The sequence below is a fragment of the Saimiri boliviensis genome, chromosome 1, assembly GCF_048565385.1.
Source record: "Saimiri boliviensis isolate mSaiBol1 chromosome 1, mSaiBol1.pri, whole genome shotgun sequence".
Lineage (NCBI taxonomy): Eukaryota > Metazoa > Chordata > Mammalia > Primates > Cebidae > Saimiri > Saimiri boliviensis.
Genome location: NC_133449.1, coordinates 102,736,186 through 102,763,982, shown reverse-complemented (window position 1 = coordinate 102,763,982; position 27,797 = coordinate 102,736,186). Strand labels below are relative to the sequence as shown.

The 27,797-nt window shown below is 58.9% G+C and overlaps 1 protein-coding gene across 8 annotated transcripts in view; it reads left to right on the top strand.

Moving 5' to 3' along the window:
- Positions 1-27,797, top strand: part of GALNS (galactosamine (N-acetyl)-6-sulfatase) — a 39,642-nt gene that overhangs the window by 8,185 nt on the left and 3,660 nt on the right. For 3 of the 8 annotated variants that reach the window (XM_074401379.1, XM_074401355.1, XM_074401372.1), the window contains 13 exons: positions 5,006-5,129; positions 5,862-5,936; positions 6,778-6,880; positions 10,265-10,408; positions 10,953-11,021; positions 11,308-11,374; positions 11,457-11,581; positions 11,922-12,061; positions 14,910-15,013; positions 17,524-17,660; positions 18,660-18,762; positions 22,556-22,677; positions 27,162-27,279. In XM_074401379.1, coding sequence (XP_074257480.1) covers positions 5,006-5,129; positions 5,862-5,936; positions 6,778-6,880; positions 10,265-10,408; positions 10,953-11,021; positions 11,308-11,374; positions 11,457-11,581; positions 11,922-12,061; positions 14,910-15,013; positions 17,524-17,660; positions 18,660-18,762; positions 22,556-22,677; positions 27,162-27,279 — 1,431 coding nt within the window. Of the gene's footprint in view, positions 1-5,005; positions 5,130-5,861; positions 5,937-6,777; positions 6,881-10,264; positions 10,409-10,952; positions 11,022-11,307; positions 11,375-11,456; positions 11,582-11,921; positions 12,062-14,909; positions 15,014-17,523; positions 17,661-18,659; positions 18,763-22,555; positions 22,678-23,850; positions 25,684-27,161; positions 27,280-27,797 lie in introns of those variants that run through there. The other 5 variants (XM_039474972.2, XM_074401364.1, XM_074401385.1 and 2 more) reach the window with 4 other exon arrangements.

Below are 27,797 nucleotides of genomic sequence, written 5' to 3'. Positions count from 1 at the left end.
GATGGCCAGGCTGGTCTTAAACTCCTGACCTCAGATGATCCACCCACCTCGGCCTCCCAAAGTGCTAAGATTACAGGTGTGAGCCACTGCGCCAGGCCTGAGTTCATTTTTAATGTTTTGTTTTGTAAAAATCAGCCTTAGACAGTCAGTGATCAGACTCTGGCCTCTGCTGTGGTGAATTATGGAGGCACCAGAGTCCTTCTCCAGCCCTTTGAACACTGGAGCCCAGGGATCCTGTCTTGCGGTCATTTGAAATGGTGCAGACTTTACAAAGGGCTGACGGGCAGGTGGGCTCCCTCGGCCTCCAGGCGCAGCCCTCCTTGGGGTCCCTGACTGTCCATGCAGGCAGCGGTCCTGCTCTGTGGATGAGTCCTGGGGCCACTCAGGACAGGAGGCTGGGTGGGGTGAGTTTGAAGAAAAGTGGCAGGTTTTTGTTAGTGGGTTTTTTTTTTTTTTAAGATGGAGTCTCACTCTGTCACCTAGGCTGGAGTGCAGTGGTGCAATCTCAGCTCACCATAACCTCCACCTCCTGAGCTCAGGGGATGCTCCTGCCTTGGCCTCCCAAGTAGCTGGGATTACAGGTACATGCCACCACTCCCGGCTAATTTTTTAATTTTTTTTTATGGAGATGGGGTCTCACTTTGTTGCCCACACTGGTCACCGAAAGAGAAAAGTATTTTAGAGATTTGAAGAAAGAGCCATAGGTGTGGTCTCTCGTTGCTTCAGAGCTGTGGGTGGAGCTGTTTTGCTTCCTCTGGAAGGCTTCGGCTCCCAGACCTAAAATGCAGACACGGCTTGGTTTGCTACGAGCTTTCCCTCCCTGTCATCCAGGTGTGTCCACAGGCATGTTCGCGGGTGTCCACATAACCAGGTGTTGTGAATGTTTTTTCACATCAAGTGAGCGTGTCAGGAACCCCCGGTCACACCCTCATCTTCCCCATCCCATGAGTCTCCTGGAACCACACACGGAGACTAGGGAGCTTAAAAGAACAGAAATGTGTTCTTGGTCTGGAAACCAGAAGTCCGAGCTCAGGGTCTGGGCAGGCCCTGGCTCCCTCGGACACCTTCAGGGGAGGGCCCTCTTGCCCTGCAGCCTCTGGTGGCCTCCAGCCGTCTGAAGCCCACGGCTGCATGGCTCCCGCCTCTGACTCCATTGCTGCACGGCCCTTCACCCCATCTCCTGTGAGGACTCCAGTAGTGTAGGATGAGGGTCCACACCGGTGTTGATGACCTCGTCTTAACGTGATCACATCTACAGCAACCCTGTGTCCAACCAAGGTAACATTCCGAGAGATACACTGGAGCTAAGATTTCAGCTTCAGGGGCTGTAGTTCCACCCGCTAAAACTGATGAACTGTGGTTTGTGTGACCAAATCTCTGGTGTTCCCAGTGTCCCAACTGCAGCTTTAAATTTGCGTATTTAATGGGTTATACGAAGCTGTAATTATTTGCTTAGGATAAACTCCTGCAGGTGGAATTGCTGGGCCATGAACTTTTTGTTTTTAAGTAGCAGGGTCTCACCCTGTTGCCCAGGCTGGAGTCCAGTGGTGTGATCATGGCTCAGTGCAGCCTCAGTCTCCTGGCCTCAGATGATCCTCCTACCTCAGCCTCCTGAGTAGTTGGGACAGCAGATGCACACCACCACGCCTGGCTTTTTTTTTTTTTTTTTTTTTTTTTTAAGAGGTGGTGTCTTGCTGTGTTGTCCAGGCTGGTCTGGAACTCCTGGCTTTAAGCAATTTTCTAGTGATGGCTGTTTTTTTTCAGACGGAGTCGCACTCTGTCACCCAGACTAGAGTGCAGTGGCAGGATCTCAGCTCACTGCAACCTCCGCCTCCCATGTTGAGGCAATTCTCCCACGTAGCTGGGACTACAGGTGCCTGCCATGTCGCTTGGCTAATTTTTGTATTTTTAGTAGAGACGGGGTTTCACCATATTGGCTAGGCTGGTCTTGAACTCCTGGCCTCACGATTCACCCTCCTTGGCCTCCCAAAGTGCTGGGATTACAGGTGTGAGCCACCGCACCCAGCCCCAGGATTGCATTTTAAGATAGGGTAGCTGCACTTTCACTAAAGCAGAGGTTGGCAAACTGCAGCCGGTGGACTGAATGTGGACCACCTTCTGTTTTTTAAACCCGTAAATCAGGAATGGGTTTTATAATTTTAAGTGTTTTGTGTGTGTTTTTTTTTTTTTAAAGAACATTTCGTGACATGAAAAATTGTATGAGGCGGGGCGCGTTGGCTCAAGCCTGTAATCCCAGCCCTTTGGGAGGCTGAGGCAGGTGGATCATGAGGTCAAGAGATGGAGATCATCCTGGTCAACATAGTGAAACCCCATCTCTACTAAAAAATACAAAAAATTAGCTGGGCATGGTGGCGTGTGCCTGTAATCCCAGCTACTCAGGATGCTGAGGCAGGAGAATTGCCTGAACCCAGGAGGTGGAGGTTGCGGTGAGCCGAGATAGTGCCATTGCACTCCAGCCTGGGTAACAAGAGCGAAACTCCATCTCAAAAAAAAAAAGAAAAAAAAGAAAAATTGTATGAAATCAGGTGTTGATGAATAAAGTTTTATTGGCACACGGCATGCACATCTGCTCTCATGCCAGGGCTGAGTGGCTGTGACAGCCCCATACAGCCCATAAAGCTGAAAAGATTTGCTGTGAGGCCCTTTACATAATACATTTGCTGATGCCAGCTCTGAACATCTATATTTGCATTCAAATTGATTTCAAAAATAAAAGTGCAGTGAATTCAGTGGGGCCTGTCAAAGTGGTCATTGCATTTGGAACATGGCGTTTTTCCCAGGTGTTGCGTGTTTGTGCTGCTGAAGGTGGGCAGGGCCCCAAGCAGGCACCTTCACTGCACTGATGTCTTGGTTGGTGCTTGGAGCACCTGAGTCAGCAGGGAATATGTCCCTAGAGAGGGAAGACAGGCAGGGCAGAGGGGCGGAGGGGCGGAAGGGCAAAGGGGCAGAGGGTGTGAAGGGGCGGAGGTGTAGGGAGGCGGGGGTGTAGGGAGTTGGGGGTGGAAGGGTGAGGGGTGGGGGGGGTGGAGGGACAGAGAGGCATTGACTGCCACCAGGCTCCTGCTGAGGTGGGCGCTGAGGGAGATGCTGTGGGGTACCTCATCCTGGCTGGAGGATCTGAGGAGAGCGAAAGCCCCAGGCAGTGCTGGGCTGCCAGGGCAGATGCCCCACTTTGTTCTAAAGCAAAGTCCTGGCCCACTGTCTGTTTAAAAGTACTTTTTTCGCCGGACGCGGTGGCTCAAGCCTGTAATCCCAGCACTTTGGGAGGCCGAGGCGGGTGGATCACAAGGTCAAGAGATCGAGACCATCCTGGTCAACATGGTGAAACCCCGTCTCTACGAAAAATACAAAAAATTAGCTGGGCATGGTGGCATGTGCCTGTAATCCCAGCTACTCAGGAGGCTGAGACAGGAGAATTGCCTGAACCCAGGAGGCGGAGGTTGCGGTGAGCTGAGATCGCACCATTGCACTCCAGCCTGGGTAACAAGAGTGAAACTCAGTCTCAAAAAAAAAAAAAAAAAGTACTTTTTTCAACAGTACACATAGCAAAGTTTAAAGAATCTTGCAGGAAGCCCGGCCCTGCCCCTCCGAGGGGTCTGCCGTGGACATTTGCTGTGCTGGCACCGTCACACCTAGTGTCACCCTGGCCACCATGCTCCCTGCCCTGTGCTCACCCATCTTCTTGCTTGAGGTTTTTTGGAAAATACACAGAATGTAAAATTGACCATTACAGCCGCCTTCAAGTGCACCACTCAGGCAGTTATTTACAGTGTTGTGTGACCATCACTGGTTCCTAATTCCAAAACATTCTATCCCAAGAAGAAACCTGTACCCACCAGCAGGCACTCCCTCTGCACCCAACCCCAGCCCCGGCAGCCACTCGGCCACCGCATGCTCTGTGGACTGGCCTGTTCCAGGTGCTTCCCATGAGCGAATCAGACTGTGTGGCCCTCGTGCCTGCTCCTCTCCTCATGTGAAGCTTCCCAGGGCCCTGCACGGTGTGGAGTATCGGCGCGCTGTTCCTTTTGATGGCTGGGTAGCGTGCCGGGTACAAGGCTGAGTTTCCCGAGACGTTACGCATTACCACAGGCCTGGTGGCCTGAGACAGAGAGAAGTATTCTTGCTGGGTTCTGGAGGCCAGAAGTCCTGATCAAGGTGTCAGCTGGGTCCTCCCCCTCGGGGTTCTCGGGGCGGGCCCTTGCTGTCCCCTGGATGGTGGCTGCACCACTCCAGCCTCATCCCGGGCCTTCCCGCAGCCTCGCTGCTGCACGTCTGCGTCTGTAACTCCCTGCGCTCATAAGGGCCGGTGATAGGATTGAGGCCCACCCTGGCCCAGCGTGGCCTCATCTTAGCCCACGACACCTGCAAACACCCTACTTCCAACCGTGGCCACACTCGTGTATCACGCACAGGCCGCACTTTGTTGTCCGCTCATGGGCGCTTTGGTGCTCCTGCCTGTTGGCCACTAAGTCACGCTGCCCTGGACGCACGTATGCAGGTCCGTGTGTGGATTTAAGTTTCGGTCTCTTGGGTGTGTAGCTGGGAGTGGAATTGCAGCATGGAACCGCAGGGTCACTTGATAATTAGGCTTGGGTTTTGGGGGATGGTGACCAGTCGATTTTGAAATCTAGATCTGTACAACAGGCATTTGAGGGCTTGTGTATTGATGATGAAAATAGATGCGCGTGTTGAGGGCCTGGCTCCCTGGGAGCACACAGGAGCCGGTGTCAGCGGGGAGGAGGCAGGCGGATGGACGCATTCCCCACGTGAAGACCAAGCAGAGGTGGAGCTGACGTCCAGAGTAGCGGCCCCGTGGCACACACACAGGTGCTGCTGGAGTTCAGCCGAGCTCTACCACTGGAGGGCATAGGGTGGCACTGGCTCCCACGGTCCTGACATGCTCTTGGCACCACAGGCAGCTCCCTAAGCCAGAAGCGCCACGTGCAGAAGGAGCTCATTCCTCCTCTCCATGCTCTTCCTGCAGATGGGGTGGGGCGACCTCGGGGTATATGGAGAGCCCTCCAGAGAGACCCCAAATTTGGACCGGATGGCTGCAGAAGGCACGCTTTTCCCGAACTTCTATTCTGCCAACCCCCTGTGCTCGCCATGTAAGTCAGTGCAGCCCTCACCCCCGAGGAGGGCTGAGCCCCACAGGCCAAGGCCTCCCATGTTCTTGCAGCCCCGACTCTGGCAGCCACATCAACTTCGTCTACCCCTGGGAGGTGCAGGGAGGACGGCAGGTGGGCTCAGGCCTTTCTCACTGGTCCCTGCCTGGCTCTGTGTCGTGGGCTACAGTGCCCACCAGGTTTTCGGGGTCAAAGTCGCGGTGGTGTTGGCGGCTGCTGCTCTCTGTTCGCAGAGTTGGGTGCTGCGCCTCCCTGGGGAGAGACGCTGCATCGTGGCTCTGTCTCGGGGTACCACTCCCTTCCTCCGTGGAGAGTCTCCTGCTGGAGACAGAAACACGTGGTACTGATCGTGAGGAAGAGGGGAAAGCAGGGCATGGGGACAGTGCTCAAGGATGGGGGATGTGGACCCACACGCCCAGCGGGTGTCCCAGGGGTCAGCACATGGGCAGGGCCATGCGGACCTGCATGCCCACTGCGGATCCCAGGAGCCTGGGAGAGCAGGCGGGGCCTTGGGGATGACGCTGAGCCACAGCACCCATTTCAGTACAGTGGGTGCTATGCCCCCTGGGTGGTGGAGACGTGGGACGGCCCCTCGTCACCTGCACTTGCCTCATCAGCCACGCATCTGTCTACCCGGCGGGGCTCTTGCTGATAAGCGTGTGGGTCTGAGCGTTACACTTCTCTTTGGTTTCTGTTTCTGTCATCTGCACGTAGCCAGGGCAGCACTGCTCACAGGACGGCTGCCCATTCGCAACGGCTTCTACACCACCAACGCCCACGCCAGAAACGGTAGGCTGCCCCCCGCTGCCTCCAGGGCTGAACTTAGGGTGCAGGGTTGGGCCAGTGTCTCCTGCCCGCCCTCCTTCGTGGCCTGGGTTCTGTGGAGCAGTACCTGCTAGAGGGGGAGCTACACTTCATATCTGCTGTGACAGGCACCTTTAAGCAGATGGCCGCACCTCCATCAGGGACATTCATGCCAGCCAGCAGCAGGCAGGGTGCAGGTGGTGCCGGGGCCTCCGGGAGTCGGGGGGAAGTATAGGCTCACCTTGGCTGGTTTCCTTCCCTGCCCTGGCCCAGTGAGGACGGAGCAGAGGGTGCCCAGTTCAGCCTAAGGAGCTGGGTCTGCACCGTCACCCCAGAAGCTCCCTGCTCCCCAGAGGGTGAGCTGAACGCCCATAAGGAGGCTGGGGCTGGGGCGTCAGTGGCAGTTCTGGAATGCTCTGGAATCGCTGTGCTCAAGGGGTTTGGATGGGATCCCTAGGGACATCTCACAGGGGAAGTGGGACTTCCAGCGGTCTTTGAGGAAAGGGAAGGACAGGGGACGCATGGGTGAGGCAGTACAGCCTCACCTGGTTATGTTCCAGAGTCCCTGGAGACCAGGTGGGAGGGAGGCTGGCCTGAGAGGCAGGGTGGGGCCTGAGGCTGGGCCAGAGTCCACCCTATCCCCCCTGCCCCTGGTCATGGCACTGACTCTGAAGGATGCCTGGAAATGTCCTGGGAAGCGCTAAGCCCTGTGAATGTGCGGCCCCAGCCATAGCCTTTCACCCTGAGGGGCCAGGGTCCTGTCAGGATGAGGTGGGTGGTAGCTTCTCGGGGTCTACCCAGGGCTCAGTCAGTGCTGCTCTTCTAGCCTACACACCGCAGGAGATCGTGGGTGGTATTCCAGACTCAGAGCAGCTCCTGCCGGAGCTTCTGAAGGAGGCCGGCTATGTCACCAAGATCGTCGGCAAGTGGTGAGTCTCCAGCCGTGCCCGCCCAGGCGTCCTGCACCACCCACTCTCTGGCCTTGGTCACAAGGGATGTGGCTGCAAGTTTCCACACCAGGAAGGCTTCTTGGGTGGGAACGGAAGCTGAATTCGGGGGTATTCCAGTGTTGCCAGCATCCCAGCAGGGTCTCAGGTCACCAGGCCAGGCCTGCAGCTGTGAGCACCTGGAAGCATCAGACTCCACAGGCCTGTTACTATTCGCCCTTGAGTCACGGCCCCCACCGCTCACTGCCACTGCCCCCGGCTGCCTCCTGCCACGTTGTCTCTAGAGGGACCATGTCATTACAGACAGGAGCCATGGCGCGGGAGGTGCCTGTCCACCGCAGGGACCTGTTTGATGATGAACACTCTGCTCTAAACTAGAGAAGCCACCAGGAAGGAGAGGAACTGCCCAGCAGTTGATGAAATCCTGCCGCTGTTTCAGGCACACGGGACATTTCATTTCTTCTGCTCCCTGGGACGCCCCAGTGAGCCTGGAGGGTTGGGTCCAAGTCACGTGTCCTGCGTTTCTCTCCATCTGTTGAAGCGTTCCCCGCCTGTCAGGCCTGCGTGCCCCTCCTCCAGGAAGCCCACCTGTTTTTCCACCTCTGTGCTGCCTGTCTGCTGCCTGCAGCTCCTGCCGGCCCCCTTCGATGGCTGCTCCTTGGATGTAGATGGTCACAGCAGCTGGAATTTGCTGAGACTGAGAGATGAGGAGGACCCAGAGGCTGCCTAGGGAGCGCTTTGTCACACTTCAGACGAGAGGAAGCAGCCTGGGGGGCTGAGTGCTCAGAAAGCACAGGGTGGAGCTGACGGGCACGGCAGCCGCAGAGTCCACACACAGGGAGGGAGGGCCCCATGAGGCCTGAACAGTCCGCAGCCAGTGCCAGGGGCCATGGCAGAAGTCTGCCCCTGAGGGCCACTGGGGCGCATCGGGGCTGTGCCAATAGGAGGAGAGCCGGTGGCTGCTCTGGGTGAAAGCCCCGCAGTGGCCGGAGCTCTCTGCCCAGCCGGGAGGCTATGTCTTGGCGCAGCGGCCTCCTGTGCCTGCTCATTGGTGCTTGTGACCAGAGCTGGAAAGGGAGCAGGTCTCCAGAGAGGCCTCCAGGCTCCCGAACAGCCATCAGCAGGAGACAGGGGACCCCAAGTTCTGGGAGCAGGAGCCAGGCAGGCCCCGGAGCCACAGCTCCTCCTGGGCTGAGGAAACAGTGCAGTGGCTGGGTGGCCCGACCTGGGTTCCTTCTAGGTTCAGGACAGGGTACAGTGGCTGGGTGGCCCAGGGTGGGTTCCTTCCAGGTTTGGAACACGGTGCAATAGCTGGGTGGCCTGGGGTGGGGGCTTTTCCTAGGCTCAAGACAGATTATAGTGACTATGTGGCCCAGGCCTGGTTCCTCCTGGGCTCAGAGCAGGGTGCAGTGGCCTGATGGCCAGACCAGGTCCTGCAGCACCTGCTCAGGCAGTTCAGGGGGTCCCCATCCCAGCAGGGTCCGTCTCAGGGCAGTGGTAGTGTTGTCAGCTGTGACTCAGACTTCCCTGCGGCACCTCACCTGGCCTCGAATAGAAGCTGCTTGATCTGCCTGAAACTACGTGGGTGCACAGTGCAGACGCTCGAGTTCCAGAGCGGTGTGGATGCTCCCTGCTCCAGCTCACCTGCTGGTGAGGGCCGGCCCTCACTGCTGCTTCGGAACAAGCACGTGGAGCCCACAGCATAGTCTGTGTAGGGTCCTGCTTGTGTGTTTCCCCTAAGTAAGGCCTTTGTGCTGGTGGACATGGACACACAAATCTGCTGTGGCTGGCTGGTGACCTGCCTGGGGTGTTCAGGGATGATGGGGGGCTCTAGCAGTGAGCCCAAGTGCTGAAGACACGAAGGAAACAGCCCTAAGTTGGCAGCCAAAGGAGCTCTGAGGTCACGGAGAGGTGCAGGTGGCTTCCCCTGAGAGAGGAGACGGAGCAGCAGCTCGTGGCAGAGTACGTGTCCAGGGAGGCCTCTGGCACAGATTCAGCCAGGGCCTCAGCCACAGCCGTGCCTGCCTCCTCCTTCACAAGCAGGGAAACCAAGGCCCAGACTGGGCTCTGTCCAGCCTCCACCTTCTTCCAGCCCAGCCTTCCTTCAAGGTCACCTCTGATCCTCCCCAGCCAGAGACAGAGTGGGTGCACAGTGACCTGAGACCCGTGTGACTATGCAGGGTCTCCCATGAGCGCCCAGGCTCAGGCCTTCCTGCCGCCCTCCACCAGGCAGCCCACGTGCAGCTTAGACATCTCCATTCGAGATGATGCTTTCCAGGCTATAGCTGCAAAAGACCTTCCTGACGACACGCGAATGACGGGGGAGCCGCCCACGGCCGCGCCTCAGCAGCGCGCTAGAAGCAGCCTCATGCCAGCTCTCCTGCAGCACGTTCTGAAGAGCAGCTGTGAGCTGGACTTCTTCCAGGACAGGACAGGCCGCTCAAGGAAACCCAGACAGCTGGCCTCGGGGCCGGGGCGAGTGGGCACAGAGGTGCAGCCTGCAGGGCTGCTGTTGGCCGGAGGACACGAGATTAGATGCCCCCAAAGGGAAGGCGCGTGTGTGGGTGGGGTGGATGCAGGAGGTCTGTGGGGGTCATCAGATGGGGGGTGCAGGGCGGGGTCTGGAGGGTTCCGGCAGTCCTGGGATGTGATGCCTGCCGAAGGCCATTCTGAGCAAAGGAACCTTGGTCCCAGGAAAGCAGTTGGTGGCGGTCACCAGCATGACCACACTGCCACGTGCTCTTGTCATCATTCCAATCTCTGCTTCTGACTGGGGCTCTGGGAACCTGGGTGCAGCTGGCAGGCCCTGGGGCTCCCGCAGCGGCACGCGACACCCCGCCCACCCGTCGTCCTGGCAGCCGTCTCCCTGAGCTGGGAGAAGAGACTGCCTTGGTGTGGAGAGACACAGTAATTATCTGCAGGAGATGTTTTCTTCCCTGGAAAACCCAGAGGAGAAACACTTGTGTTTGAGACACAACCCACGAAGGATTCCTGGGAGTTCACAAAAAGTGGAAGGAGCCTGAGTCTGGAGCCAGGGCCAAGAGTAGCAAATCAGGAGGGTTCCAGGGGGCAGGGAGGCTCCTCAGGATGTGCCAGCCTTCACAGTGCAGGGAACCCCAGCCACCACCATGCCTGGCACCCTGGGTTGTGCCCAGCCACTCTGCCGGGGAGGCGGGCGCTGCCAGCACCCTCCTGAGAGTGAGGCCTTGGTCTCCTGTCCTTGCTGTGCCCAGATATAGCCTGTCTCAGGGCCAGAGGGTGCTTGTCTTATCAAGAATTTTGTGCAGATGGTGGATTCGTTGCTGCTCAGAACCTCGGAGTGTCCCCACATGGGATCCCTGACATGTCCTGGGTTCCTGTTTTTAGGCATCTGGGTCACAGACCCCAGTTCCACCCGCTGAAGCATGGATTTGATGAGTGGTTCGGATCCCCCAACTGTCACTTTGGACCTTATGACAACAAGGCCAGGCCCAACATCCCTGTGTACAGAGACTGGGAGATGGTCGGCAGGTAACAGGGCCCCCTGCTCCACCCCTTCCCTTCCTGGGCCCTGAACCGCGGTGCCTGGTGTGCCTGGCGCTGGTGGCCTCAGGCCGCCTGCTCACAAGGGCTGGGCTGGGCTGGCCCGGGGATAGAGGGCTTTGTTTTGGTGGCTTCTCTCCCAGAGTTTTGCCACAGAGTCTGTGAGACTTGCGCCTGGGGCGGCTTCCAGCTGTCTCAGAGTCGTAGATCACTTTAACTGTCCTGACAGTGGGAGGCCCCCAGCACAGTGAGCCCACGCCATCTGCACTCACTGCCGGGGTTGTGCCCATGTGGTCCACGGGTGGGGAGGCCGGCTGTGCTCTGGACGTCCAGGGATACAGGCAGGACGGGAGGTGGGAATGAAACCCCCACTGTGAGCCACACCAGGAGCAAGCCACTGTCCGGACAGAGCCATCCTGGTGCCTGGGTGTGGGGCAACACCTCTGACGGGGCAGTGCTCGGGTCAGGGACCCTCATCTTCTGTGAATTTTGTTTGGCTTAACTTGACTCTTCTTTTTATTTTTTGAGACAGAGCCTCACACTGCCACCCAGGCTGTAGTGCAGTGGCAGGATCTTGGTTAACTGCAACCTCCACCTTCAGGTTCAAGCAATTCTCCTGCCTCAGCCTCCCAAGTAGCTGACACTACAGGCGTGCACCACCACACCCAGCTAGTTTTTGTATTTTTAGTAGAGATGGGGTTTCAACATCTTGGCCAAGCTGGGCTCAAACTCCTGGCCTCATCATCCGCCCTTCTCAGCCTCCCAAAGTGCTGAGATTACAGGTGTGAGCCATCGTGCCCGACCCCAGCCTTTGCTGGTGAAGTCAGGGAGAAGGGGACTTCCTTGGCCTAAGTTCTGAGGTCTGTCTGGATCTGTATTCTCTTCAGATATTATGAAGAATTTCCTATTAACCTGAAGACCGGGGAAGCCAACCTTACCCAGATCTACCTGCAGGTGACAGGACTCACCAGCCGTGCTCTGTGGGAGGCGGGAGGTGGCCTCAGGCCGGAGGAGGACGGTGCGGCTCTCTCCACAGGAAGCCCTGGACTTCATTAAGAGACAGGCGCGGCGCCGCCCCTTCTTCCTCTACTGGGCTGTGGACGCCACGCACGCACCCGTCTACGCCTCCAAACCCTTCCTGGGCACCAGTCGGCGAGGGCGGTGAGTCCCGACTCCAAGGAGCTCAGACTGGAGGCCCCAGCTGTGCCTGACACCTGCAGAGACGGGGCGCTCAGTACCATGGCGTTTATTTCCAACTGTGGAAGGGCCAGAGCAGCCTGCCCCTTTGAAGCCATCTGCTGGCCCGGGCTCAGCGGAGGAGGGCTGTGGTGGGCGTCCGGCTTTGTCCTTCATGAGCCACGTGATCTTGAACTCAGGCCTTTCCTCTTGTTCTGGGAAGGGGCAGGCAGTTTCACTGTCGTCTGTGACGCTGTGATTTAAGGTACTCAGTGAATCACAGTGTGCTGCTGGCCGCTGGATCCATCTGTCACCATCCCCCCAGGTACGGAGACGCCGTCCGGGAGATGGATGACAGCATTGGGAAGATGCTTCAGCTCCTACAGGACCTGCGCGTCGCGGACAGCACCTTCGTCTTCTTCACGTCGGACAATGGCGCCGCCCTCATTTCTGCTCCCGAGCAAGGTGAGCCCATGGTGTCTTCGCAGCCACCACGTCGCTAAGAACGCCCGGACTGGCTGCGCCGCAGGGTCTGTAGTGGGCGGAGCTTGAAGGTCCGTCCAGGTCCAATGTGAGGAGCAGACGTCACCGAGCCTTGAGCAAGGCCAGTGGCCCTTCTGGCTCAGGACTAACCTGGAAGCAGGAGTGGCTTTGGACTTGGGGGTGGGGAGGAGGTGACACAGAAGAAAGTTTGTCTTGGAAGAGGCTGACACCTCCCAAGGGGTGACCCCAGAGACTAGAGGCTTTGGAGCCTGGGTGGAAAAGCAAGGCCAATGGAGCGGGATGTCCCTGCAGAGATGGGGGCAGGCACCCAAGACCCAGAGCAGCTCTGCGAGTTTGGCCTGGGCCTGGTCACCCAGGGGCCAGGGCCTAAGCCATGAAAGATGGCTCCTGCCCCCACCAAGGCCCCGTCGAGCCGTTCCCGGGATGGAACACCTCAGCCTTTCTCCCACTCGGTCCTGAGGAACGCCTGACCCATTCCCAGCGCCAACCTGAACTCACCTCTTCCCAGACCATGACGGGGGCCCCTGCAGCCCAGTGTCCTTTGGGGAAAGAGGGCTTCAGGGTTTCAGGTGACAGAAACCAGCACAGCTGAAAGCCAAGACAGAAGCTTGTTGGCTCCAGAGCAGCGCCCAGGCGGTTGGCCAGCCAGGGGCTCCCTCGTGCCACGTCCCACCTGACAGCTCCCCTGGACGAGCTTGGCTCTCACGCAGACCCTCCGGACAGCTCCATCTCCCACCCACTGGAGCCAGACCCACAGGTCGAGGCTCCCGTGGGCTGCAGGCAGCTCCCAGGAGGGAGGGTGGTGGGTGTCAGGGAGGGTACTGGCAGGGGGGAGAGAGGCTGTCATTCCCCATGGGGAGCCTGGGGGGCATCCCACCTCGTCGCCAGCACCCACAACCACCAGCCAGCAGTGTCGAGGGCTCCAGCAACCTGAGTCTTCGTTTCTAAATGATGGAATATTTCATACAGACCAGGCACAGTGGCTCATGCCTGTAATCCCAGCACTTTGGGAGGCCGAGGCAGACAGATCACCTGAGGTCAGGAGTTCAAGACCAGCCTGACCGACATGGAGAAACCCTGTCTCTACTAAAAATAAAAAAATTAGCCGGGCATGGTGGCGCGTGCCTGTGATCCCAGCTACTCGGGAGGCTGAGGCAGGAGAATCACTTGAACCCGGGAGATGGAAGTTACAGTGAGCCAAGATTGTGCCATTGCACTCCAGCCTGGGCAAAAAGAGTGAAACTTAAGTCTCAAAAAAAAAAAAGAAACACAGAAACGGCCTGTGTACCGATTTGTAGTAAGATGAGAACCCACATACCTAGCACCCAGCTTAAGACTAGAAACAGGACATCTGAGAGAAAGTAAGTTTGGTGGTGGGGGAGGAACACAGCACAGCCTCCCGTGATCCCTGGGTGTCCCCCAGAAGTGGCCACTGTCCCCAGGTGAGTGTCCTCTGTCCCCTGATGGGTTCCGTGGCTCTGCCGCTGCAAGCAGGGCCCTCCCTGAGCCAGGCCAGGTTCTGGGCATGTTCGCCCATGAGGAACACAGAGCTGCCCTCGAGGCTCCGTCCAGAGTCTTCCCACGCTGCCACTCGGACGGGGGTTGGATGGTGACGCAGAAAGGAGCTGCAGTGACTTAGCCATCCTGGGTGGTTCACTTTGTTTCCTTTTTTGGAGGCAAGATCTTGCTCTGTTGCCTGGGCTGGAGTGCAGTAGCGTGATTTCAGTGCACAGCAACCTTGACCTCCTGGGCTCAAGCGATCCTGCCACCTCAGCCTCATGAATAGTGGGGACTAAAGGGTGTGCCGCCACACCCAGCTAATTTTTGTATTTTTTGCAGAGATGGGATTTAGTCATGGTCTCCTTTAGTAGACCAGCCCAGGCTAGTTTCGAACTCCCAGGTTCAAGCCATCCACCTGCTTTGGCCTCCCAGGGTACTGGGATTGCGGGTGTGAGCTGCTGCAGGTGGCCCCTTCATTTCTTTCTCCCCTTTTTTTCTGGGGACTCAAAGGCGAGAGCCTCAGGTGGCTCAGGCTATGCAGCAGGGTGATTTTCGTCCCTCTGACTTGGGCCCCCCAACCCCTTCCTCTGTCTGGGAATGAGCTGGGGATGGTGTGGTCACCAGGGCTGGGGCCTTTGTCCTGTGACCACTTCCCACAAGTGATAGTTTAGGGACCAAAATCCAGTCTTGGGGACTTGTCAGAAACACACATTCCTGCACCCCATCCTGATCGACTGAATCAGAACCATTGGGGGCAGGAGTTGCCTGCATTTTAGGCAGAGCACCCCAAACACAGGCACCGGAGCCCGGGGCTCTGGTGTGGGAGTGTGTGTTTCTGAGTCCTGCTGACGACAGGCTTGCACTTCCGTTTCGTCCCTGGGCGTGACGTCCCACTTTCTCCAGGAGACTTTGCAGCTGCAGCACCAGGCAGTGGCACAATGTCACCTCACTGCAGCCTCCACCTCCCAGGTTCAAGCCGTTCTTCTGCTTCAACCTCCCCAGTAGCCGGCATTACAGGCGTGCACCACCACACCCCGCTAATCTTTTGTATTTTTAGTAGAGATGGGTTTCACCTTGTTGGCCAGGATGGCCTCGATCTCCTGACCTCATGATCTGCCAACCTTGGCCTCCCAAAGTGATGGGATTACAAGTGTGAGCCACCACAACCAGCCAAGGCTCAGATTTTGCACTGGAGCCAGAGTGCCCTTTGTCCCCACTGAGTCTCAGTGACTCAGTGTTACCTGGGGAGGGAGGAGGAGGGCTTGGCAAGGTCAGGTCCCAGTGGCATGACTTGCAGCCCCTCTCTCAGGTGGCAGCAACAGCCCCTTTCTGTGTGGGAAGCAGACCACGTTTGAAGGAGGAATGAGGGAGCCTGCCCTCGCCTGGTGGCCAGGTCACATCACCCCAGGCCAGGTGAGTCAGTGTCAGCCTGTCTGCTGGGTGGCAGGTCCAGGCCTGCGGTCATCCTGGGGTGCAAGCCCCTCACTGCCCACCTCCCCAAGCAGCCCCGTGCTCATCCTCACCACCCTCCACCCCACACCCTCCCAGGCTCATCCTCACCACCCTCCACCCCACACACCCCATGCTCAGTCTGACCACGGTGGTGCCCCGGGCTCTGTTGGTTGGAGACCACGGTGGCTTTTAGGCTGGAGACCCTGGTGGTGACCTGGGCTCTGGCTGGATGAGGGTGCATCCTGGCATCTCAGGCTGGCCACCTTCATGCTGTGTGCTGTGTTTCCTCTGGCCCCGGAAGCTGCCCCTTAGCCAAGAATCACAATGCAGTCGTCTCTAACTGAGGCACTTGATCCAGACACGCCCTTAGACACACGGGGCACTGAGTCTGAGTTGTGTAAGCGAGCACTGTTTCTGAGTCAGTCTGTTGCCCTCCCGATGCCTCCGGAGGCAACTGGGACATCACACAGGACAACAGCTGGGATCGACCTGGGGCTTGTGGGGCTGAGTGACGACGTGTGCGGGGCCAGGTCCTTCTGGAAGCTCCAGGAGAGTCTGTTCCTTGCCTTTTCCAAATCCCAAGGACCACCCATTCCTGAGCTCCTGGCCCTTCCACCTTCGAAGCCAGCACTATGCATCTGTTCCTGGCCTTCCTGTTCCACTTCTTTTTTTTTTTGAGATGGAGTCTCACTCTGTTGCCTGGGCTGGAGTGCAGTGGCACCATCTCAGCTCCCTGCAACCTCTACCTCCTGGGTTCAAGCAATTCTGCGTCAGTCTCCCAAGTAGCTGGGACTACAGCCACATGTCACCACGCCCGGCTAATTTTTGTGTTTTTAGTAGAGACGAGGTTTCGCTGTGTTGGCCAGGGCCGTCTCAAATCCCAAAGTGCTGGGATTACAGGCTTGAGCCACCACACCCAGCCAGTTCCACTTTTAAGGACCCTGTGGCCGTATCCCACCCGCCCCCCACTTCCCCCACGCTGGCCTCCCTGCTTTGAGGCTGATGAGCAGCCTGCGTTGTGTTGGCCACTTTAACTGTCTGGGTTGGTCACGCATCTGCAGGCGCAGGGATTGGCTGCTGTTCTGCCAGAGCCTCCTCTTCTCCACTCGTTCCACACATCAGGACACTGAGACCCAGAGAAGCAGGCGCTTGCCAGGGCCTCCCAGTTACTAGGGACAGAGGTGGGAGCAGTCACCAAATGTCTGGCCGTTGAGCCTGCCCTCCTGCCCACCATGCCTGGGCAGTCCCCTGGGTCCCCAGCAGCCAGTAGCCAGTGGGACTGGGAGGTGGCATCTGCCAGGGGCAGCTGGTCTCTGCAGCTGACGGGGCTGCCTCCTCAGACCCTCTGCCTAGGGCAGTCTCTGTCTGACATGGGGCTCCTGGGCCATCCCAGCTTCCAGGACCCTTAGGGTGGAAGGACCCCCATGGTTCATGGAACAGGCAGCTGCGGCTACCTTTGAAAAGCAGAGCAGCCATGGCAATGACTGCCTTGTGCAGAAGGGGTGGCAGGCACAGGCTCTGCGTGGTGTGGGGTGTACCTAGGACAGGCTGCAGCTGCCCACCCCCTCCGCTCCCCTGAGCACCTTCACCCCGAGGTCAGGGATGGGCATCTGGCCTTGTGTGGGGGTACCTGCAGGAATGGCCCGTCATCATTCAGTGGCTGTCGTGACGATGATGTGGGACTCAGGGCCTGAGGAGTTCTGGGAGACATGGACGCCATGACGATGACGTGGGACTCAGGGCCTGAGGAGTTCTGGGAGACACGGATGCCGTGACGATGATGTGGGACTCGGGGCCTGTGGAGTTCTGGGAGACACGGACGCTGTGACGATGATGTGGGACTCAGGGCCTGTGGAGTTCTCGGAGACACGTACGCCGTGACTATGATGTGGGACTCAGGGCCTGCGTAGGTCTGGGAGACATGAGGTTTCCTACTGCAGCGAACACCCACCAGGCCAGGCTGGGGCTAGAGCTCTGCTCTGCAGGCTGGGAGCCACTGTAGCTGTGCTCAGTGGCATGCCTGAGAAAGGTGAGGGGAGTTGCCCCGTCAGGCCTGGTTTGAGGCTCCCCTGCCATTCACAGGCCTTGTGACTCTGCTCAGTCCCTGCCGTGAGCACGTGGCATGTGGCGCGTGAGTGTGTGCCATGTGGCACATGAGCACATGGCATGTGGCTTGTGAGTGTGTGGCGTGTGGTGCATGAGCGTGTGGCGTGTGGCACATGAGCACATGGCATGTGGCTTGTGTGGTGTGCGTGAGCGTGTGGCCACGTGTGTGGCACATAGCATGTGAACACGTGGCGTGTGGTGTGTGAGTGCACAGCATGTGGTATGTGAGCGTGTGGCATGTGAGCGCATGCGCCTGACTATAGACCCACCTGGGCAGTGGGGCCCTCGCCATCCTGGGGATTGGCTCCCGGCCCCTCAGGTCGGGGCATAGTGCCCTGAGCATGCTGCTGCCATGTCTGTTTTAGGTGAGCCACCAGCTGGGCAGCATCATGGACCTCTTCACCACCAGTCTGGCTCTCGCAGGCCTGACACCGCCCAGCGACAGGGCCATTGACGGCCTCAATCTCCTCCCCGCCCTCCTGCAGGGCCGGGTAATGGACAGGTTGGTGCTAGACCTGCCCGGCCCCTTCCCCTGATCCAAGTGGCAAAGCCCAGAGCTGCTGACCAGGCCCGACCCCCAGGCCCAGCTGATCCTCATATTTCTAGACACAGGCATGCTCATGCCCAGGACAGAAGGAGGTCGGGGAGCCTGTGCCGAGAGGACCTGGGGACCTGCCTGTGGGGTGGGGTCCATCCTGGAAGTGTCCAAGCACAGCGAGGCCCTGGTTCTCAGGAAAGCCTCAGGAGGGCGAGGCCAGGAGAGGAGGACAAAGCAAGGAGATGGGGGCGAGGTCTGGAGTGGGGGTGAGGCCAGGAGAAGGGGTGGGGGTGGGAGGGGCAGGGCTGGGAGAGGGGTCTCATCCCTACCTGCACCCCAGCTACACACCCACCCCTGCCTACCCCAACTTTGTTCCCTGCTGGGTTTTCAGTGTCTCATGGCTGCCTGTAGCTTCCCTCTGCTGAGTCCATGGCTGGCTGGTCCTGCTCTTACCTTCTGTCCATTTCCTATCCCGAGAGCAGCCACCATTCTGCTCAAAGCACGTTTCCTGGGTGGCCCTGAAGGGATGAGGATTCTAAAGGCTCAACAGTAAACAGAAGGGGACAGCAGCAAGGGCAGCATGCCGCCTCTGGCTTTTGGGGGAGGAGACGGGATTTTTCTCACTTGTCCCCTCTTGAGACCCGGCCGTAGCACTTGTTCACTGCAGAAAAGACAGTGCCCAGCTGCGTCCCTTACTGCCTATTCCTGTCCTGCAGGCCCGTCATGGTCTCGGAGATGGGGACCCCGTGCCACCGGCTTTGCTCTTGCCTATCCCCCGCCCCCACCAGGGCTGGCCTGGCCTCACCAGGGACCCAAGCTTCAGCCACCTCATGGGCCTTTTCACTTTTTGATCATCTTTGTAAAATATCAATCAAGACAGCTGATGATGGACGCAGCCCAGAGCCCCAGGTGACCCAGCATGTCCTTCCTGCTGTTACATGGTTCTCCTCTCCCATCCTACAGGCCTGTCTTCTACTACCGTGGTGACACGCTGATGGCAGCCACCCTCGGGCAGCACAAGGCTCACTTCTGGACCTGGACCAACTCCTGGGAGAACTTCAGGCAGGTACGGGGCTCTGGCTGTGGGCGCGGGTGGAGCTGCTTCCATCCCTGTCCATACATGGCCTCTGAGTGCCATCCTGGGGAGGTGCAGGAGGGTGAGACAGGCAGGACTCCACCTTCCACAGCCATCTCTGCGTGGCCCAGGGCCTGGCAGGTGACAGGCTGGAGTCAAGGGAGGGACCCCGAGGCATAGCTCCAGACCGTGGTCAGGTGGCCCCCGCCAGCCTCTCCACCCTGCCAGGACTCCTCAGCTTTCTCTAACGGGCATGGCCTGCTTGGCCCAGGTGCTGCATGAGGGTCTCAGCACCTGCGTCTCCACACCGGCCCCTAGCATGGGAGGGGAAATACAGTAGGTACAGGCTCCTGCCACCCCGGCCCCCAGCAGTGTCGGCGCTGGCCTTTTTCCCCCGAGAGCCTCCACCTTAAGCCTCCTGCTTCCTCCCTGGGGTCTTCTCTGGCTCCAGCGAATCCCCACGCTCCAGCATCCCCCACTGCCTCCTGAGGGGTTTCTCTCAGCCCCACCAGTTCCGCTACCATAGTCTTGACATATGAATACCCTGCTCACCTGCCTTAAATGGGAAGAAAATCATTTAGTTTAATGGAAAAATCCAAAGACTAGAAGTGAGGACTGGGGCTGAGAACTGAGGACCCAGGCTGAGAAGTGGAGCTGTTTCTCTGCTTTTTGTAAAAATACAAAAATTAGCTGGGCGTGGTGGCAGGCGCCTGTAGTCCCAGCTGCTCTCGAGGCTGAGGCAGGAGAATCATTTGAACCCGGGAGGCGGAGGCTGCAGTGAGCCAAGTTCACATCACTGCGTTCCAGCTTGGGAGACAGAGCAAGACTCCATCTCACAAAAAAACAAAACGAAAACTGAGCTGCCCAGAGGGAGGGGACTGGTGTGGCTGCAGCTGCCTGTCTGCAAGGAGGGCCCAAGGGGGCCCCAGCTGAATGCAGGAAGGGAATCTGGGGTTTTCTTTCTTTGCATTTTTATGATATTTTAAGTATATCCAATTAAACACATAATTTAAACATAAAATTTTTCTTAAGACTGAGTCTTGCTCTGTTTCCCAGGCTAGAGTGCAGTGGTACGATCTCGGCTCACTACAGCCTCCAGCTCCAGGGTTCAAGCGATTCTCCTGCCTCAGCCTCCTGAGCAGCTGGGATTATAGGTGTCTGCTACCACGCCCAGCTAATTTTTGGATTTTTAGTAGAGACAGGGTTTCACCATGTTGGCCAGGTTGGTCTCGAACTCCTGACCTCAGGTGATCCACCCACCTTGGCCTCCCAAAGTGCTGGGATCACAGGTGTGAGCCGCCCCTCTGGGCCTAGACACATAATTTGGGCATAAAAAGAAAAATCAGAATTTACCTTTTCCAGCCTAAGAGCAGATAAAAGTGGGCCCCTGTAATGTTTTTGTCTCTCATGGCCAGTGCCAGGAAAAAACTGCTTTCCTGTGTGGGTGTTGAGCATGTGACCCTTTTGTCCCTGTCCTGCTCCACAACCCCACAAGGTGTGGCTTGGCAGCCCAGCCCGTGGCCAGAGCCCCATAGATGTGCCCATCTTGTGGGCTCCAGGGTCCTCTTAGAGGCACTGACCTTTGGTCTCTGGTGGCTGGGCAGCCTCACGGTTCCTGTCACGTGGCTGAGTGGGTCAGACGGGAGCCCATGATGGACAAACACCCTTGGTGTGGGGTTGCGGCGGAGGGCCTCTCCAGTTCTCTCGGGGCTTTGTGGAGACACGAGAAGTGTTTACCAGCTCCACGCCCAATGCCCCCGTCTTCCTGGGCAGTGCCGTGCTGGGCCTTGGCACTGTCGCTGGGCTGAGCCTGCATCTCTGCCTGCGAGCACGTGCCAGCTGTTCGTGACAGTTCTGTCACCTGGTGATACTGATCTCGAGACCTGGCTCCCCAGAGCTGGCAGAGGGCTCTCGTGGATTTGCTCCCCAGGGAGGGGCGGGCCCAGCAGGAAGCCGTCGGGGGCCCCGGGGTTCTCACCCCTCCATCCTTTGGGTCGAATAGTTCCGAGTTAGTTGCTTGCTGCTGTCAGATGCAGGAAGACCATCCTGGAGCCGGGCCTCAGTCCACGTCAGCCTCGTGGGCAAAAGTGAGAGCCGCTGGCCCGTGCCACTGCACTGCGGCCCACACAGCAAGTCTGCCCAGGGCCCGCGTGATGGGGGCGGCACCGGGGTTCTGGCAGCAGGTCCCTGGTCCACACACAACCAGGAGGCGAAGAGCCAGGCACCCTGGGTTCACCTGGGGAACTCCAGGCCCAGGCCCGGTCACTGTGTGGGCTGCAGGTTTTCCCTGTGGAGGCCCCGGGTCCTCGGGTTCCCTGCCACTGCTGCCACCTCCTATGTGACACTAATGCTTTTCTTCCAAATGCTGGCCCCTCCACCGTCCTCCCTCCCAGGGGCCAGTGAGGCCCAGCCAGCTCAAGCATCATAGACAATGACATGGCCACCCAGGAGCTGCCCACCCAGGGCCAGTGGGATCCCTCCTGGGTGGCCCACGTACCAGGGGAGTCTGCTCAGAGGCCAGGTGGCTGCCCTGCAAGGCCACACTCTGCATCCTGGGCCAGCCCCTGCTCTGACAGCTCAGGCTGGTGTTGTCACAGCTCAGGGCTGTGTGCTGATCTGTCATTCCCTGGTCCCAAGTCACCCGAAGGGACCTTGCTGATGTCCATTCTGAACGCTAAGCCTGAGAACCAGCTGGGCCTGGAGAGTCTTCAGTGTGACCTGACCACAGGCCACTGCTCCTAGGATCCTTCTGCTGGCTGATGCCATATAGACCCCGCACCCCCAGCCCTCTGCCAGCGGGGTCCTCAGCACCTTCCCTTCTGGCCTGTCAGTGGAGGAGGGAAAGGTGCTGTGAGGAGGACCACAGCCATGGATGGGGTGTTAGTCCTGGGGCCAGGCTGGGCGGGTCGAGTTGCTCCTCCCAGCAGAGTGGCCTTTGAGTTGGAGCCTGGCCAGTGCCTGCCTGTTTAGGTGGCAGGAAGGTCAGGCTGCACACCAGCCCTCACAGGTCACTACTGCTGCTGCATTCAGCAGACACTGTGGGCCCTCTTCTCATGGCACCCCAGGCTCCTTCTCTGCCCATCTCAGGCTCAGACCTTGATCCCTGCAATGCTCTGCTTCCTCCAGGACCCCCTCCCACCTGGAGACCCAACTGCTGGCAGCCAGCCCCCGGCCCACCCTAGCCGTCCAGTCAGCCCACAGCCCACCCCAGCCATCAGACCAGCCCCCGGCCCACCCCAGCCGTCCAGTCAGCCCACAGCCCACCCAACCATCAGACCAGCCCCCAGCTGGCTCTTCCTTCTCCCAGTGCGGACCTGACCCGACCCTCCCGTCCCCTCCCCTCCCCTCCCCAGCATTCCCCTCCCTTTCTGACATTAAAAGACGCTTTCCTCCGTGAAATTAGTGGCAGTCCAGATGTGAGGCTGGTTAAGGTCTTTTAAAGACACTCACCTGCCCCACAAAGAAGATGGGTACATGAAAACCAGGGGCACATGAGGCATGCCAGCTATGCAGCTCAGGGGCCTAGAGCGGGTGGCTTCACCTCTTCACAGGACACTGTAGTGATTGTGGCCACGCACAGACCCACTCATCCTTCAGCCTTTAGCCAGTGCCCCGTACTGTGCTGAGTACCAGGGTCACTGCTAGGCACTGGCAGACAAGGGCCCCTCTGTGGCCCCCAGTTAGGGGATCCAGGACATAGGCAGTTGATGCCCGTCATGGCCATGGGTCAGGGTTCAAGGGTCAGGAGCTCCAGGACCCACCTTCCCTCCTCTTCTCATTACAGGGCATGGATTTCTGCCCTGGGCAGAATGTTTCGGGGGTCACGACTCATACCCTGGAAGACCACACGAAGCTGCCCCTGATCTTCCACCTGGGACGAGACCCCGGGGAGAGGTTCCCCCTCAGGTGAGTTGGTGCAGGGTTTCCGAGATGTTGGGACAGTGCCAGCCGGACTCCCCCAAACGCAGGCTCCACAGGGACGGAGCCCCCTGCACCCTGCCCATCGCCTCCTGTGCCTGCGCCCCCTCCTGCTGCGTTCCTCCCACCCACAGTGAGTGATCTGCCCTCCTCTCTGGAGCGCCCGCTCCTGCCCTCCCTGGCAGTTTCCCCGCTTCTGCCTGTTCTGAGCCACCGTCTATCTGGCCCCCAGCAGCATGTCCCCTACTTTCAGCTGCCTCTGGGGATGGCGCAGGCCAGAGGGGAGGGGTCCAAGCCTGAGGCGTGCCCAGGAGGCCGGCCAGCCCTGGGGCCAGCGGGCAGGAGGAATGGCAGAAAACTGCCAGCCCCAGCTCCACCCTGTGCTGTCTGGGCTTTGTACTCGCCCTACCAAGGATGCTGGAGCCTGGGCCGTCGCCTGCCAGCTTTCAGGGAAGCCCTCCCCTCATCCTCGGGAGTCTCGAGGGGCACGGTTGCCAATACCAAACCCACATGCTCTCTGGCAGCTCCTTAGGGGTGACACAAAGGCCCCAGCACTTGGCTGGAGATCCCACCTTGGCTTCCTTCTATCTTGTCCAAAGCCATCTCCCTGGGCTGGGGCTCCCTGGAGGCTTCTCCGTCTCAACCCTGCAGGATGAGCAGGTACCCAATTCCTGCTCCTGGCCTGGGCATCCTGGGGCATGTGCGTGCCAGTGGTCTCCAGCATTCCTGCCCCATGGAGATAGTCCCGGGAAGACCCAGGAGCGTCAGGGGCCACTGTGGGGGGCAGAGGACCCAGGAGCGTCGGGGGTCGCCATAGGGGGCAGAGGACCCAGGAGCGTCGGGGGTCGCCTTGGGGGGCAGAGGACCCAGGAGCATCTGGGTCGCCGTAGGGGACAGAGCCAGACCTGAGCACAGCAGTGCTTCCTACGCAGACTGCCCTCTGCTCTTTTGAGCAAAGCTGGTAGGAGCCAGCAGACAGCAGCACAGGACTGAGGGTGGCAGCACCCCCGCCAAGGCCCTGAGGCTCCTGCACACCCCCTGGACGGGGCAGCCTCCTTCCCTTGGGGCTGAGCCTGCTCTGAGGCTCCTGGGCCGGAGCCCCTCCCACTGCCCTCAGAGACCCCTTGGGCACTTCCTCATCAGCACCTCCCCTTCTACCAGCATCCAGCTCAGAAGCCTGGGACAGTGACTGCAGAAAGGCAGCAAGGAGCCCGGAGTGGACAGAGCAGTGTCCCCAGGCCCAGGCCCATCCACACCTCCAGCTTGGCCTGATGGGAAGCAGGGTCTTTACCTTGTGATGAAGGCATGGGTAGGCACTGGTCAACCTAGAGCAGGTGGCCCTGAGTCCAGAGGGAGGAGAAACAGTCACAGGCTAAGGCCATGGGGGAATGAGGCGGGGACTGGACAGAACACCACCAGCCTGGGCTCACGCGGGGCTGCCGGGGCTGGAAGAGGCAGGAAGGAGCCCCGGATCCTCCAGAGGGCATGGCCTCAAGACCCCTGGTTTCGTGCTCTAGCCTCCGGGGCAGTGAGGAGCCGGTGTCTGCAGTTTTGTTGTTTGAAGCCCCCAGTCCTGCTCATTTGTTGTGGGGGTGCCGGGATCCTCACAGAGACAGCCGGGGCATCTCCGGCCCACTGGGGGACAGTGATCACCACAAACCATGGGGGGCCAGGAGCTTGGGGCCTTGTGGAGCTGGAGGGGCAGTCTGTGATCCCCCTGTGCCTGCAGGAGTCACTGAGGAGCCCACAATCCCTCGGATCGCAGCCCCAGTTACACACAAGAGGCTGCCAGCCACACCTGTGCCCACCACACCCAGGGACCCCCGAGATGAAAGCCTGGATGGCAGTGCTGGCAGTGCCCATCCGAATCCACTGGGCATGACTGCTATCCACAGCAGGGTCCTTAGGGGTGTTACCTGCTGCGTTGCTGGAGCTCCCAGCCAGGCCAGAGGAGAGACACAGTCCCACCGTCCGGCACAGCCACGCTGCCCGGCCTCACAGCTGGAGAATGCACAGTTTTCAGGCAAATCCCAAGCAGCATTCACAGCTTCCCTGAGGGGGTCACAAGGAGGCAGCTGTTGGCCAGGCCTTTGAGAGCCACCATCCCCAAGGTCAGACCCCCACGACACGGCCTCATTCACCCTGGGCTACTTCTCAGACACAGACACGTGTGTTTGCAGGGAGCCTCTCTAAACAAGAAGATGGGTGGTCGGGCACTGTGGCTCACACCTGTAAACCCAGCACTTTGGGAGGCTGCGGCAAGGTCAGGAGTTTCAGGTTGGCCTGGCCAACATGGTGAAACCCCATCTCTACTAAAAATACAAAAACTAATTGGATGTGGTGGTGGGCACCTGTAATCTCAACTGCTCAGTAGGCTGAGGCAGGAGAATTGCTTGAACCCACTGCATTCCAGCCTGGGCAACAGAGCAAGACTCCATCTCCAAAAAAAAAAAGATAGGGCCAGGCATGGTTGCTCACACCTGTGATCCCAGAACTTTGGGAGGCTGAGGTAGGAGGATCACTTGAGTCCAGGAGTTTGAGACAAGCCTGGGCAACATAGCAAGACCTTATCTCAACAGAAAATAAAAATTAGCGGGGCATGGCAATCTGCAGTCCCAGCTACTCAGGAGACTGAGGCAGGAAGATCACTTAAGCCCAGAAGGTCAAGGCTACAGTGAGCCTGGGTGACAGAGCAAGATCCTGTCTCTAAAAAATAAATGAAGTAGGCCGGGCGCGGTGGCTCAAGCCTGTAATCCCAGCACTTTGGGAGGCCGAGGCGGGCGGATCACAAGGTCAAGAGATCGAGACCATCCTGGTCAACATGGTGAAACCCTGTCTCTACTAAAAATACAAAAAATTAGCTGGGCATGGTGGCACGTGCCTGTAATCCCAGCTCCTCGGGAGGCTGAGGCAGGAGAATTGCCTGAACCCAGGAGGCGGAGGTTGTGGTAAGCCGAGATTGCGCCATTGCACTTCAGCCTGGGTAACAAGAGCGAAACTCCGTCTCAAAAATAAATAAATAAATAAATAAATAAAATAAATTAAGTAAACAAGAAGATTAAAGCAACAAGCCAGGCCGGGGCCTCCAGGGACACTCGCTGTCAAGATGGGCAGGTGGGGCAGCTGCAGTCCTCACCAGCTCTCAAACAGAAGTATTTTGCCCCAGAATCCTGCAAACACACACACACACCTGAGAAGCTCCTGGATTAAAAATGCATTGTGCAGACAGGCTGCCAGGAGGAGGGGTGGTGGGAGCTGAGCCCCGGGATGTGCTGTGAAGCCCCGGCTGGTGCAAGGACAGGCAGCTCTGTGGCGCACCAAGCAGGGAACCCTGAAGGAACCTGGCTCTCCTGGGGGCCATCCTCTGATGCAGCCTCACGCCTGAGGCCTAACAGGGAGTAGGTGGATGGAGCAGAGAGAAGCCGGGTGGAGGGGCACGTTCCCATCTCTGTGCGTGCAGCTTCTGTGTAAAACCTCATTTTTAGGGAAGGTTCTGGAGCAAAAAGCCAGTTCTCACAGCCTGGTGAGTGTCCAGGGCAGAGGGACTGGGCTCAAGTGGGTCCGAGGTCTCCTCCCAGGAGGTGCTGGGCCTGGGTGGGTGCTGCCATCGGGAGGGCAGCTGGCTCACCTGGCAGCCCCATCTCTAGCCTTGTCAGGAGCTCCTACACCACCTTGCAGAGTGGCTGTTCCGGTCCACATCCCCGTCAGCAGCAGTGTGGCTCCTGGCCAGGCCTGGCAGGTGACAGGCGGTTCTTCCCGCACCTCCCTGATGACCGTGATGGCAGGTGTCTGTTCACGTGGGTGTGGGTGATACTTGAAGTGATTGGAAATGGGGAAAAACATCAATTCTGCAGCTACCCTCAGGGCAATGCATGGCAGCACCATGGACCCTAGACCCACAGCATGTGGCCCCGTGGCCCCCACGGCACCTCATGCAGCTGTTTAATCGTTTCTTTGTGAAAAGGAAAGGAATCCAAATGCTCCGCATGCCTGCATCGGAACTTTACAGCCACAGATTCGGTTCCCCTCCATTTCCCATTTCGCAATGGGATGACGGTGCTTCTGTAACGAAATAGGGGAAGACCCACACAGTCCCCAGCTGACACGCCCCAGGTCCTGGTCACAGGCAGGTCACCTGATGGGGACAGGTCGGGACAGCTGTGCTCACAGCCTCTCTACCAGGGCTTGGCCTCCCGAGCCTTCATTTTCCACCTTGCCCATGAGTCTGGGGGCAGAGGACAGCTCAGGTGCCTGCTGCCTGTCCTAATAAGCCCGGGGATCCACGGGGACTGTGCCACTGCAGTGCTCAGCCTGGCGAGGCCCGAGGGTCACAGTAACTGCCACTGCAGTGCTTGGCCTCTTAGACCCCTGCAGCCTCAGCCTTTCCAGGCCAGGCCCTCCCCATCCTTCGCCATCAGCCCCAGGCGTGCCCCTGCAGCCACAGCCGTGTGACCGGAGCTCTCTGTCCCTAGCTTTGCCAGCACCGAGTACCAGGAGGCCCTCAGCAGGATCACCCAGGTCGTCCACCAGCACCAGGAGGCCTTGGTCCCTGGACAGCCCCAGCTCAACGTGTGCAACTGGGCAGTCATGGTAAGTGGCTGGTGTATGGGCGGCCGCCATGTGCCAGGCTGCAACCACCCACCCACCCAGAGCCCCAGATGAACCGTGGCCAGCACAGGGAGGTAGAGGGGAGGCTGGGGTGGGGGAGGTGGGCGCAGGGGAGGCGGGGGCGGTTCGCCGCCTCCATCCAGTACCAGGACCCTGATGTCTCAGTGCACACGCGGCAGTGTCCAGGATTCAGGGTGCTGGAGCCGAGCAACTTGGGGACCAGTGTCACACTGCACCAGAGCTACCACAGGTCCCAGGGCTTCTGCCCAGCTGAGCTGAGACTGGGCAGCTCCCAGGCCCATCTCCTGCACCCCTGCAAGTGGTCACGGAGGGGGTTAGCAGGGTGCACGGGAGGGACCGGGGCCCCCTGGTCCTGGACTCCCACATGGGCATGGGCACCTTCTCCCTGCTGGGGCCCTAGATGGTGCCCAAGCCTCAGGCTCTGCAGGCACCGAGGCAGGAACAGCGCTGCCCGGTGGGCTCCCAGTGGTGCGGGTGCT